The 15477-nt window shown below is 34.4% G+C and overlaps 1 protein-coding gene across 1 annotated transcript in view; it reads left to right on the top strand.

The window, feature by feature from the left end:
* Window positions 1-9745, top strand: part of LOC121861063 (guanine nucleotide exchange factor for Rab-3A-like) — a 111632-nt gene extending 101887 nt beyond the window's left edge. The window contains exon 9 of the mRNA XM_042358635.1: window positions 1031-9745. Within this exon, the coding sequence (XP_042214569.1) occupies window positions 1031-1098 (68 nt within the window). The 3' untranslated portion in view covers window positions 1099-9745. The remainder of the gene's footprint in view (window positions 1-1030) is intronic.
* Window positions 9746-15477: the final 5732 nt, after the last annotated feature.

Raw genomic sequence — 15477 nt, 5'->3', positions numbered from 1 at the left:
AACTTCTGAGAAAATTTTCCCATTACCTGGAAAATTTCGGGGATGGGGGAGTTTTTTTTCCGGGTTTGAGAAATGAAAATTAGGCGCATTTTCTGGAAATTCCGAGAAAATTTTCCGTTACCTGGAAAATTCTGGGGATGAGGGATATTTTTCCGGGTTCGAGAGATGATGTAATGGGCAATTTCTGGAACTTCCAAGAACATTTTTCTGTTACCCGGAAAATTATGGGGATGGGGTATTTTTTTCCGGCTTTGGGAGAGTCGTCTCGTCACCTGGAAATCTCTCATTGCCGGAAGTGTTCTGCAGCAATTGTTCTGGCAAATGGGGATATCACTGTATATATGTAAAGTACAGTACAGCACAATACAGGAGAAAACAGATGTACCTGGTTAAAACTTGCATTATTTTATAGGTTTACACTAGATAACATTATAAATGATTATACAGTACTCACTAAAATGTTATGTTGCCTTCTGCATGAAGAATGGCTGGTGTTAGGCACACATAGAACTACAGCTACTCCTCGACTTACGACCACCCGGACATACGACCGCCCCAGTCGTACCAAATTGTTTTCAAATTATGTATTTTCGAGTCCCGACATTAGTGATTGCTCTGTGTACTGACAAAATTTTCATTTGTAATTCCCTTTAAATGGCTGGCAGGCTTAAAAGTGAGAGTTTTGTGTTGCTGAGAAGAAAAAGAGACACCCATTTTGGATTTTCTATGTATTATCTTCACATAGTGTATACTATACTGTACTTACATTTGTTTTTCAATGTTACAGTAACAGTATTCATTTTACATTTACATCCTATATTCAGTATTTTCCCATCATTCCTCATCTCCTATACTTTCACAAAATATTATTTTAAATTTTATATGATATTCGTCATTAAACCCTACAGTGTAGTACATCAGATAACCTTGTCTTCTACTGAATTCAGAAATTTTTTCAGTAGGTTCTGCTCCTAACATCTTCATCATGTCTGAATAAGGACAACTGCTTAATCCACTTTATTTTCTGCAGTTCATGACGTGTACTGGGAGATCGTGAAGCTTCGACGCCAGATGGCCCTTGCTCGTCTAGGGTTTTGAGTTTCCTCAGTATTTGATTTTTGAAGTCTTAAATTAAATCATTAAAAGAATGCTTGAGGAGTTTACTGTATTGACACAGCAAATGGATATCAGTATAAGTACAGCACTTGTGCATCAAGATACAGTATATCTTTATGCTGTAGTAATCATGGACAAGAAAATTGGTGAGATACTCCTCTTGACATTGTGAAACTTGTGATAAATGCCAATATTTACATGATATGTAAAAATACCTGATCCTTTGCCAGTGTATGGTATTATGGACAAAGCATAACATTAATAGTGGAATATGGAACTTACTTTAAGTTGGATGAAATTAGAGTGGAAACATCAGTGAGGTGTAATGAGATCTGTTTTACCATTAATCTTGATCTTTTCCTTGTACTACTGTACTCTCAGTGTGCTCGATTTTTATACAAATATATTGTGACTTGTTAGTTTATTGTTATATGTAAGTAGAGTTCGTATCTGATTACATATATTAATGTGATAAATTAATGTTTGGTAAACTTCATTGTTTAATAAATATGTTAATAACATCACTTTCAAAGTAACTTTTTTTGGTAGAACTCGGGATGATGATAACATTGGTAGTACTATCAAGTCATTCATTATACAGTCTGTGATGCATGGATGATGAAGTGAATTTTACAAGTTTCCTCAGATTATTTACCAGAAGCTCAGTTTTTATTCTTCCCCACTGTTGTTCCTTTTATAAAACTGTACCAAGACATTATTCTACTATCTAGCAAGAAACATAGGGATATGATATTGAAGCTGTGATCAATTTTTTCAGAAGTGAAATTTGGGGTTAAAACATTGAATTTCAGGAATTTAAAGGATAATACCTGATGAACCAGTCAAATTCCAAACTGGTGTACAGTATATTAGTCATTTGGAAGGCATTTTTCATAAAATTTCATTGTTCATGGTGCTGGTCCTAAGCTATAGCCTACCATCCTATCCCTATGGTAAATGCATATATATGTGAATGTGATTCTTGGTATTGTACTGGCAGGCATCACACCACCTGCTGGATATTACAAGAACAATATGAGTCCACATGAAAAGATGCAGGGGAGAATGGTCGATTTTAAGAATTTACTAGTACAGTACTGTATTGTTATTTAATATTGCACTAATGTCTTTATAAAGTTTAGGCTTTTATCTGAGTAAGGAAGTGCTTGTTTAGTGACACCTGTACTGACAAGTGCTGCTGTAGCCTTACTATGTATGAGATGATAGGCTCCATTCTATGTAATAAAGGCTACCACTAGGACTCCTGCATCAATATACATGTACAGTACAGTAATATTGTGTATGTTCTCTATTTGGACAGCCGATGTATTTCATGCTGAGTAATTTTGTTCAACCAAGAAAAGTTTGAGCATTTACCAGAAAATTCAGTAAAGTTATATGAATATTGTGGGTTTAATCTATAAGATATAAGTATTTACAGGTACAGTAATAGAATATCTATATTGATATATTTGTAATGGAATTTTGGTGAAAACATTGTTCGTGTGTAAATTTTGGTTTCGTTTTGAGGTAAAAATTTATATTTTTACTGTTTTTACATAATTAAAAATTTGTATTAGACAAGACGTTTTAAAAATTTAGAATGAAAATTACTGGTTACTAGTAAATTATTGTTAGACGCTTAATGTTCACTCCCTGTAGATCTGATATTTTGTAAATATATACATATATAAAGTAAATATATATATATATAAATCTGTATTTTACAAAGATTATAAATACTTTTATTAATACTTTATTATGGTTATAGTACTGTACATTATTTTTTCTTTTGTATCTTTTGGTTTGAAAGTGATTGTGTATTACTGCCAATTGTGTTAGGAAATGAAAATGTGTGTTTCTTCACCCCCAGGCTGGTGGCATGTACTGTAGAGGTGAAGAAATGTTGACAACCAGAGTTTTTAAGACCGTGAAATATATAATTTGATATCTGAATTTACCCATATTGCCTTTCAATTAACTGTAACTAGTATAATATTGTGCAATTTAGGGAAAAATAGTTTAAAACAAATTACAAGGGAAAATGCTAGTTCTCTTGAAATAATAACAATATAAATTTAGGAAATAGTGTGACCATTCACCCTTAATGAAACTGACCAGGAAGAGTTTTATGACAGTGTAAAGTTTAATGGCTGTCCTACACAAGTAACAGAATACTCAGGATGATTTAATAATTATATTGTTTGACATGTGTTAACCCCTTCAGTACATCAGCCTTGAATTACACAGGTTTGGATGATGTCTCAAGGATAAGCTCCCACAGTATACTAATGTTTGTTGAAGAATATTTCCAAATGATGGAAATGTTTTGCCTTAGCATTTCAGACATGACTAAGTGATTGAAAGATCCTTAAACTTCCACATGGGTCACGTTTCCTTTAGCTCCTTAAGATGTGGTGTAGATGTGTCATTACATTATACTACATCCTTCTTACAGCCAGCAAATGAGACTGAATCTCTTACTTGATTGAATAAATGTTTGTTTTTTATTAGCCTTCATACTTGGGCTGATCCCTTCTCCCCCTACACACACATACCTACCTTGCCATTCCTACTGCTGTATTGGAGTCCATGTGTTAACAATAACTTTTTAATGGACCTTTGGCTGACAGGTACCATAATCATCATGTCAAAAACAGGTATATTGTTTCATCCTATCACTTCACTAGGTATATATTGGGCTCTTATTTCCAGGTGATATAACAGGCACATGTAGGTGTACAGATACAGTATGTTGATAATTTCCTGTACAGCACTGGGGCTTGGCAGTACTGAAGGGGTTAAAGTCCCATATGTTAAGGCAAGGTTGTTAGAAAACTCTTCCTATGATATGATTGAATTGTAAAAATTTATGTATAAAAGGAAAAAGTATGTAAACTGAAAAACAAGTGAACAGGTACTGTAGTTTGATAAATTTTGGGGTACATTCTCTCTCACTTTCTTTTTTTTTTCATTGTAATAAAACTCATTCATACATAATGTAGTTTTTCTTAATATTTGCAGGGTGACTAGAATAAAGAGCAACACTTGCTATCCCTTTGTCATCCAGTTTATGTTTTTTGATTGCTTAACTAGATTTATGCTTCAGGTTGCCCTTTTATACAACAAAACCCGAAGACATCTTTATGGTTTACTGATATTACTTTACAAGCCAATTACACTTTAATGCAGAATGGCCAAGTGAAGAGCAAACAGCTTCTCCCTTCATTTGCTTTCATTAAGTCACATTATTGCTGTAATTTATATGTTCTACCATAGTATTTCCCTTAAAAAGTAAGGCAGCAAATGTTTATTTCTATTTTCTGGTTTACAGCTGTTGCTCCACATGACCAAGCATGAGCAGCCTGTCTGTCCTTTATTATCACCAGTGCCATGCTCTCTGGTCATTACACAATTGAAACAAGTACAGTAATTATACTTGCCAAAAGATCTTCTGTGCTGTTGGGTGAATAGACTTCCAAAGAATGCAAATTGCTGTAATTAAACACAGTTGTATTTGGAATTTTGGACAACAGTTATAGTGAAGAAATTAAATTTGTCTAGCTGGAAAGACAGATTTTTTAATCTTCCTGTTGTCTGAGGAAGACATATCTAAGTAGTACAGCATTTTATCTTTAGTAAGTTTAATTAGTTAATGTTAAGTTTTCAATTCTAGCTTTTATTGTTTAAATATATTCGATGTACAGTATCTGTTAAGGGACTAGCTCGTGGATTTAAAGTTGGCAAATTACTGGTTTAGTCGCCAATATGTGTACAAGAGATGCTAACAGTGTGACTATGTTGATTTTTGTGTCCATACACTATAAATGCCACCTGTGCACACGTGATCCAGAAACAGTATCATGCCAAATTTGATCCCTGAATTTGTGCTTTAGAAACTGTCACTAATTCTTTTTAATAATCAAAAATAAAAAAAATCTTAATTATAATTTAAAAGTTTATTGAAAATTTGGATCTGGTTTGCTAAGTGAAATTATTTATTTGTTACAGGGGCATACACAAGGTTTGTTTAAGAGGGGGGGGATATAATTATCAGCTTCCCAAAATAATGATGAAGTACACATTATCTTTCTCATGTATACTCTACTAAGTATTGTAGTATCTTCATATGCATTTTGAGTTACTTCGTTGTTTAATGTCTAATATTGGCTTAACTCTCATAAAACTAAATTATATCTCTCATTCAGATTTCATAGTTGATATATATTATGAATCATAGCCTGGCAATATTGACTTAATGTGGTTGATAGTTAATAGATAAAGCAGCTGTTAACAATAAATAGCTTAAATTAAATACACTTTTGCTGATAAAAAACTTTATTATAAAACATACGTCAGTGTTTAAGGGCTAAGAGGTAGTAAAACGGCATTCACTGCTACCAAATATTTAAATAAGACAAACGAACATACTGTATACAACATTGTACTTTTATTGGAGAAAGTATACGTTCATACGTTAACATTAAAACATCTAGTTGTAATATGATGCACCAACAGATTCTAATACAGTATGTCAAACCAATAAGACATCATGAGATAGTGGTAAGCGGTTATATTTTATAAATTAAGGGGGGGGTGATCACTCTCTTCCCCTCCTTCAATATGCCCCTGATATACTGGAGTCATAGTAGGAATAGTTTTACATTTGAAATAATCTTGAGATCTTTAAATTGGTTTAGACTGCCCTTAATATAGCTTAATGAGCTACCATGACCAAACGTAGATTTAGAAATACTGTACTTTTTTTCACTCGTTCAAAAAATCTCTTGTTACTGTGTGGGGAAGTACTCGAGACAAAAACTTAACCAAAGTCATTCCTTTATGTATTGAGAGTGCAATTATTATTTTTTATCCCAAAAGTTTATGGTGTTGAGATGTGGTATTTGGTACAGTACAGTATGTATGTTTTCACCACCCAAAAATATTTAGTCTATTATTCAGCTCAGTGAAAGAGATTTTCTGTTGTAAAAGTACTGTACAAGTAACTGATTGTTTTTTCCTGAAAGTATGATAAAATTGGTTATAGTACTATTGTAGTATTTTAAATGAGATTCTCAAATATTTGGCTTAATTTTATATGTTTGGTAAAGAAAACTCATCTCCAATGCAAACTGAATGTTTGGGTTGGCCTCAAAAAACATATTAAAATAAATTTGTGGTTTACCTAAAGATCTGTACAGTCATCACATTTTAAAACATAGATAAAATGTTAAATATCAGTTACTTTGATAATTATGGATTCTAATATTTTACACACTATACAGAACTGTACTTGGTTTTCATGAATCTGCCACCAGCCAAATTAACTTCACCCGAGTAAATATCTAAACTGATTGAAGGTCTCTACAACAAAATTGTCCATTGTCTGTTTCTACCTTAATAGACAAATTCTTAACCACCATCCTAGTTAACTTCTAAACAAAGTTATGTTCTTATCATTTTGTCACTGCTGTTAGTTTTCTTTGATTAATTTACTGGACATAAAGCAGATGGCCTTTGACACATACTCATCAGCCTCTTCAAAACCTCTCTGGGCTTTATACTTCGGTAATTAGTGAAAACCTTGTATGTATGTGTAATTGTACATTGTGCACACATCTTAAAGTATCTCACAGTATACAGCATGTAGCCTTCACTTCTAATGTTGTATCATTGATTCTGTGGTTTTCATAATGACAAGGTTCTCCTATAACTAAAATAGGACATTAATATATTAATTTTATGTATATACAGGTAAATCAAGTTTTGATTATTTTATAAAATATCTTGCTTGAATTTTTGTATAAAATTGTTATAAATTTTGTACAAAGAAATTTTTTTTAATTTAATTTTAAATTTAGATTTTTCATTAGTGGCCTCCTCTCTCTAACAGTATAAAACCTAAATTGAAACCATATTTATTTACTGTAGAAATATTAACATTACAGTACAACTACAATAGAAGCCCAGATAATTATATTCCACATCCGAGACTAAAATATTAAGATTGTACGTATGCTAAAGGCGAGATCAGTGTTTTATGTTACAATAATGAAGATAAGGATCTGTATAACAAGAGAATGTAGGTTCTGTATCCTATTGTAAACTGAGGATATGGGGATGTGTATGTGTGAACATATGTGTGGAGTATCCCTTAACATTTCAGCTTCTTCATGTTACTTTCTAAACTTGACACTCACCTCTCCTCTACCATTTCCCCCTTTCTTACAGTTTCTGCTTTCCTTGGTATAACCTACACAAATGTGAGGGATGAGTATACAGTATATAGTATAGTTATAAATTTGTCATGTGAGTGTATTCTATAGTAAACCTGTCTTTGCACTAGAGCTTTTGTATAATACAGGGTCGACTCATTTCCTTCAGACTTATCATAATCTTTAACCATGGTGGGGAGACGTCTTGCTCTTTAACTACATATTGAGATTTAAAAAAAAAACACATTATATATCCTGCCTTATACAGTAACATTCTTAGTGTTAGTAGATATTTATGTTCATAAGTAAAAATTTGGGAATGGACAAGTTTTCAAATGCTGTACTGCAATGACACTTTACATCATAAATTATAATCAACTTTTTATGATGCTAGTATGTATCCAATAACCTATTGACATTACATGTAAAACAAAGTAAAAGATTATATAGGTGTTTAAGAATTGTGTGTCTTGTTAATATAGCTTTGTTATAGAATACCAGAGGAAATTCTGAATTTGTTTCAGAGTGGTGGCATGTAAAGTGGTCCATGTCAAAATATACTTTACACAGGTCACATAACTGTCTACTGTACAATGAAGGTTCAAATTCAGGCATAATCTGGTACTATTCTCATATCCATTACTGGGGAAATTTGAGGGAGCATGAAGGGCACACATCTTGTTTACTAGATTTAATTTTCTCCTACTTTTGGGACATCTTGCAGTTGTATTCTTTAACATGAAATCTTCAGTGTGCCCTCATGGTGTGATTATAAGTCAACAGTCTTTGTATTGCTTATGAGTTTAATCTCCAATGATATACCTATAAACATTTTTTAAGCAACTTTAAAAGTTTTTATTGAATATATTTGAAATACTGTATAAGACCAGGCAGCATTAGCAGGAAGGTTTGAAGGATTAAAATGAAGAAGAGTACTTAAGTATGGCAATTACTGTACAGTGAACCCTTGTTATTTGCAGGGGTTAGGTTCCAAGGAATGGCACGAAGAGGCAAAACTGCGAATAGCAACTAATACTACCTTAGTGCACTACTGTATACCTATACCAAACAACTGACCAGCTGCGGCAGCACTCAACCCCTATTTTAACTTGTGTAATAATTTAACTTTCTTTGTCAGGGTCATCACTGACTTCTGCCTTTTACAGTTCATTCCACTAGCATCACTAACACTAGGCAGTCTTTTAGGGACCATTTCACACAGAAACACTAAAGTTTTGAGGACAACACAAGAGATACTGCAGCGCAGGCAATGGTTGAGAGCAAACAAGGGAGAAGAGACGCTGCAGGCGTTTGGGGTGACTCGTTGCTCTGCGGGAGAGGCTCGTAAGCCAGCCACCTTCTCACCATCTGCTTACTGCAAATAGTTGAAACCGTGAATCGCAAACCCGTGAATGACAAGGGTTTACTAAACTGTACCGTACAAGATGAAAAAAAAAAATTAAATATGCTTGCTGCTCTAGTGATGAACGAATTTACTCCATTTACACGCAGCATAAGGTTTTAGATGAATCAAGATAGTTTGTGAAGTCTTGAACACATTAATTCGCTTTGCAGACATCTAATAGTAATAATTTGTATTACACTTGGACTTCCAGACCTTGCTTGATCTGATTCAACATACAACAGGCAATTTACTAAACAGTGAACTAGTCCTCTGACTGTGAGTATACAATTAACTATTTTTTAAATGAAGTAACCTTCTGAGCATACAAAATGCTACTTACTAGACAAGTAGTCCGGTGAGCATGAAATTAAGTATTGTACTAACTAGAATAGAAAGTAGTACTCTAAGCATACTTCAAGCTACTTGCCAGACCCTGAAATAATCCTCGGAGCATATAAGCTACTTACTCGGAACACACTGAGCACTATCCGTCACAGACACAAGTCTACTGTCGTGGAATACCAATTTTGTTATATAAAAAGGCAATTATTATGTATTTATATCTTCAATGTTTTTGAAACCTATTACGTATTGTATAACATTTTTAAGATACTTCAACATATGATTCATAGTTTTTGAGACATGTCTCTCTGTAACACATTTTGATACTTTTAATTGTAATAATGTCATTTTGTTTACTCAGGTTGTTGTCACATTTCTTTGACAGGGAAGTAAAGGCATTTTCATGAAATGTTTAAATTGATATGCTGTGAAAAAAAAAACAAATACAGGTATACCCATTTTAATTTAAATACAGTATGTGGTAGCACAGTATATCAACAATGAAATAATTTGTAATGATGTCCAACACTTTCTTTAACAAGATAGTACATACTGTATCTTTTCAATGAGGGAAAATTAGCAGTTTATAACAGGAAGTAACTATACCAAGTATATTGTCAGGATGATTGGTACTCTCTTGTAAGTTATCTGAATAGTTATACAAATATTTAGTTATTTATTTTCCTGTTGTCTTATCATTAGTGCAATCAGCCCATGGTTTAATGTTACTTTATATTGTTCAATAATTTCTATGCAAGTCTTCTTTCTTTATGGAAATTAAATCTGTGCATATACAGTACTATATTGCACTAAGTTTATACAGTATATATATATATATATATATATATATATATATATATATATATATATATATATATATATATATATATATATATATATATATATATATATATATATATATATATATATATATATATAGTGTCACAAATACAGATTTCTGAAGAAAATTAAGTCTTTCTATGATCATGCTATATAAAAAAGTAACATTGTAAATTTTCTTCACACTCTGTGTCACAGTGTCCCAAATACCTGGAAATGTTTAACAAATCTCATGTTTATTAAGCCAAACAGCATTACAAAGTACCAGAGAATTCTGTATAAATTGGAAATACTGTACAGTACTGGTATTTGGAAGAGAATTTACTGTTGATATTGTTTTCCTGTCTCTGTCATGAATTATTTGAAGGGAGCACAAGCATTAGGAGTGGTGTATCAAATATATGTGATCAGTAATATAAGTGGAATTAGGAAGTTTCTTCTGACCTGACATGATTCCTTATTAGATGGGTCAGACTTGAGTCACAGTAGGTTTTGCCAACTCTGGGACAAAAAGAAAGATAAGCCTTAAGACAATATCTTCTAATCTATAATAAATGTATGTGTTATATATACATTACAGTTACAGAGTATTTTGTAAATGGCCTTGAAAGCTGAGTGGAGCTTTGTATACAAAATAATTCATATATGTATTATGCTCCATTGTAACATCTTTGTTAACAATACACTGATAGTTTCACAGGCTGGTGTGTTAACACAGCTTTCTACTGTACAATTTCCATATTTAATCAAGATATACTACATTAAGTTTTTCCTACCATTCAGTTACCAGTTTATATATTGGCAACACATTGACCAAATAATTTCAGATTTGAATCATGCAGTGTGTTATGTTTTGAGCAGGTGCCAAAATATTTCAGTTTAGAATGAAGTCTGATTAAGGTTGATGGAGGCAATATTGGAGATGAATGACAAACGACACAACCTACACAGTCAAGAGAGAGAGAGAGCTTGGGAGACTGGAACTACTCCCATTCAAGAGAACTCTGTAATGTAAGGATATCAAAGGTAAGTGCTGATGTATCCTGAGAGTTTTGAGGATGTGTGGACTCATTAGTTAACCAAGAGGACAAGGAAGTGTCAGAAACACATTTGAGGGTGATTTGGGAAGTGCCTGTACTGTAATTGACTCGACTGGAATGTGTTGAAAATAAATTGATGTAGGGGAAGTACGCTACTGTAGTTGGAATATGTAGATGTTGTACTGACATTAAACAGAAGTTGGAAGTATTAGTGAGTAGTACGTCACCAAGGTCATGTGTCCAGTATTTGTTATAACCAGTAAGTACCTTTTGGGGGAGTGGGGGGTTGTTCCATGAGTCAAGTGCATTAATCGGGTATACAGGAGCCTTTCACTGTTGTCATTCTACAGTGTGCTATATGTTGACAGTGCCTCTAATGCTCTATTTGGTCTATGGGGTACACTTAAAATGCGTTTTAGTGATACAGCTGTGTTGGTAATTTCAGCTTTAACTTCAGAAACAAATTTCAAGGTACAGTACATAATAGAGTGAAATTGCACTTTACTGTATTAGTAAATATTTCTCACCCACTTGGGCCACATTCTTGAATTGCGATTGTATAGGATTGGTTAGCAGAATCAGCCACTCAGCCAACCGGCCTATTGCAGACTCCTTATTTTCTTATGTTCTTATGTACAGTACAAACAACAGGTTACCAGTATACTTGTATGAGGAGACGATGGTGTCGGGAATCCAGGAAAAAAGTCACAAGAAAAAAAAGTCATAAAAAGGCACGGAAAAACCTAACCTAACCTAAGTGCCGTGCCATCATATATATGTTGTGTTGTCAATGTGTACAAGTCATGTAACTTTTTTTCCTGTCCACCGGTGTGGGTCCATTCCATACTATATAATTATTCAGTAAAATCCCCATGCAAGTTCACATGAGTTCTGTATGTACATAGGACAAACATTGTGCAGGTATACAGACAATAACAAACATTAAATTGATTCAAATAAAGGAAACCTAATGAAAACTCTATTTTCACTGGGGGATTTAAATCACTGCCCTGTCGATATATATTTAGTGTTCATGATTATTATGTCAATATAAAGGTATCAATATGTCTGACCCATGTACAGTACGGCGACACATTGAAAGAAAAACTGGCCGGAAGAAAAATGTATAATAGGGAAAATCTCGAGAAAATGTGTAGGCTTACAGAATGCTAAAAAAAAAAAAAAAATACTACTGTCGTCTGATGTTCCCAAAAATATATATCACCCTATTTGAAGTGAACATTATTTATCGGTAAATAATATTGTATTTTATCATAAATAAAAAAATTGGAAAGCGTTTGTTGATGTCATAATCACGTGACCTGATTCAGTCCTAACTGGTGGTGGTGACTGGTGAGACGTGGCGTTGTGGATTATCTAAAAGTTCGCTAACAAGGAATATATTTTTACAAGTGTTAGGATTTATTGTAAATCTAAGAGCCACAAAGCAGTGCAGGTATAGTTGGAATTGTCTATTGTTTTCTTACTTACGTAAATAAGAGTAAATACTGTAGATTTTGGCACAAACCTTCTCTGACATCTTGGCGACAAGGTTGTCTGGGTTTTTCATATATAGTTGCTATTAGCAATTAAATATGAAAACTGCTTATGTTATTTGTAGTACAGTGCCGTAAATATATTGTATATATAGTTGCCACTTGTGAAACTAAAGTCAAGTCAAGTAATAGTTAAGAAATGTATCGCACAGCGTACCGTTCCCAAGTATGACTATGGTCTTCCTCGCCACTGATGGGCCTCAGTGGGAGACCACTCCATAAAACAATGGCGGTTATGACTTGAGTTCCGTAATGCCCAGTTAAGCCTCCCTATGGCTGAACCTATGGAGAAATGGCCCTTTTTTTAGGTATCGTTTTATACCAAACGCCAAATACTGTTTATTAAAATAATTATGTAAGTCGTTTCGGCGAATTAAGACAATGAACGTCAATTCAATTTCAATTGTTTATTCCCTGATAGAGGAAGCGGGATCCTAGTGCTGTTGTGGGGTACGTTATTTAGTTCACTCTCAGGATGGGGTGGAGAAAGGAAACTCACAATGTGCTCTCTGTATACATATATTGTACTGGATGTACAATGCAGCTTGGTGCTGGGAAGGCAGCATGGTTACAAGCGTTGAGTAGAGAGAGCTGGTTGGTGAGGGTGCTCAGAGGAGGACAGCTTGTGGGTCGCCATGCTCGCCGGCGGGAGCGAGGGCCGCCAGGTGGTGTTGCTGGCTGCGGCTGTAGCTAGAAGAAGAGAGAGGTCACCACGAGGTCAGGTCTTAATTGTAGCGGAGGTAGGCGTGGCTTAATAGTTGACCTCCGTCATGTAAGGCGGCGTTGGTTGACATAGACCACGAGGCATACACTGGGGAATTCGCGGGGTTGGCTACTCAGCGACAAATAGCGTTTGTAGGGGAGGTATCCACTACACTGTCACTAGGTACCCCCTGTACAATAACACCAGAAGCATCTGGCAAGTGTGACAAGTGTATGCATTATAAATATTCTAAAGGGGCTTACTAAAGCCTAAGGAAGGACGGATATTCCTTTAACACATAATCAATGTTATTTACATAATATCTGGCCAGTGTGGGGAGGATCATCGTGTCTCCGTGAGGGGGTCCAATGAACGTCGAAGAGGTTTCGATTCGACCAATCAACAGCGAGCACTAATGGCTCGTGACTCGTTATTTCCCGGTTTTCAAATCAGTTGTGTGTTCCCTCCAGAAAGTTGGGCGTGTGACTGAGCTGTAATTATTCTTTCTCTAACATTGAGAAACGATACACATTTGCAACAAAGGTAATGCAATAGATTATTTTGTGAAGCAGGACATTATGTACAAGACGATTCTCCAGTTGCCTACACAAATTTAAGTTACGGTAAGATATTAAAGTTTTGTTTAGGTCTGATTTGCTTGCTTCTTTGAATTTCACGGCCGTCAGCACGGTCATATACGAAGGTTATTTTATGGCCGTCTGGTTGGGTTGGGCTCGTAAAATCACGCGCGCTGTTAACTTGACAATCGGTGAGACTGGGAACTTTGCGAAGTACATTATATAATTTTTTGAGCTTCACCTAAAAATTATTATATGATTTAGGTTCGATAGGTTAGTTTGGTTCATTTTATGGGCGATAAACTATAATGTAACAGTATTTGGTTCTTTCGGAAAGTTCCCATTCTCGCCAAACGTCAAACAACGGCGCTCATGATTTTGCGCTCTATAAACACAAGGTTACCGCGTAATGTACGTATGCAAAGTCTTATTTTTTTGTATTAAATTTGTTGAGGAAACGTTCGTTGCTCGTTGCATCCCACATTTTCTCCTAATTTAAACTTAAATCTCAAGAATATATCATAGGCTGCATTACATAACACATTCTGTATGTAAAACAAAGGATTGAAACGAGGGGTGAATAATTCAGCATCTCTTACTACATGCAACAAGTTGAGCCTGAGAAAGGTAAAATTTAAGAATTTTTCAGTGCAATGCTCAGCCAAGTGTTCACTGTGTTGATCAGTGATGCATTAAATATTTGCGACGTATTCAGAGTTGCCTATCCTTCGTAAAGACTGATGTTATTACACAATCACCGTTTTGCTACTGAGTTACTGATCGTATTGCAACCAAAGTTAACTTAACGTTTCTCAACCAAGGATATGGATAAATCAAAAGTGAGAGATATAATGAAGAAAAACCTACAAAGTGTTAAATTTAGTTTCGACGGAGCTATTGTAAGAAGGAATATTTTTCTCGGTAAGTATTTGCAGAAAGTAACCAGAAAATAAAACATCACATTCATTGTCTCACAAATTCAGTAGGTTTTCAGTGCTTGTTTTATGTTTTCAATGAGTTGTGGTGAATACGCTAATATTGTTGAGTATTGTTTTGTTTTCATGTGAGGTATTGCCATAATTGCTGTACTTTTAAATGAAATTTGGAAACAATAAAGACTGGACACTACTCAGTTTGTGCCAGTCGAACTGGAAAGTCAGAAAAATGTCCTCGTAAATAATCATAATGACATGAAAACCACTCAGTCTGTGACCTTATCTTTGCAAGGTAAAACTGTATGACCTTTTGAAAATTTATGGTAAGAAAGAGCTGGATGTGTATATTGTTGTTCATTAAGTGGTAATTTCCGTGGTGATGGGCGTGACGTCGAGCTGACACCTGGGGACGACTAAGAAAAATCCTATTTACACAAACCTTTGCTTGGTTTCTTAAACAACCCTAAGCTGGAATTTATTTTCATGAGTTAGAATTAGATAACTTATTTGTAGCTATAGAAGTATGTATGCAAATAAAGTCATTATTTTTACAATGGTGTTCCACTTACCCAGTTAAAGCGTTTTCATGTCTGTTCTTAAGGTCACGAAACTTTTTATCTTGTTTCTCTTGAGGTTAAAGTAATTTTGTTACCACTGGCCACAAATACAGACGAATATTCAAACTACTGTTAGCTAATATTTTTTTTTATGGACAAGACTGTACTTGGGGAAGTGAAGACCATCGAG

Source organism: Homarus americanus, unplaced genomic scaffold, assembly GCF_018991925.1.
Source record: "Homarus americanus isolate GMGI-L3 unplaced genomic scaffold, GMGI_Hamer_2.0 scaffold8240, whole genome shotgun sequence".
Lineage (NCBI taxonomy): Eukaryota > Metazoa > Arthropoda > Malacostraca > Decapoda > Nephropidae > Homarus > Homarus americanus.
The sequence above is the reverse complement of the archived record's forward strand: the minus strand, read 5'-3'. Positions and strand labels throughout refer to the sequence as shown.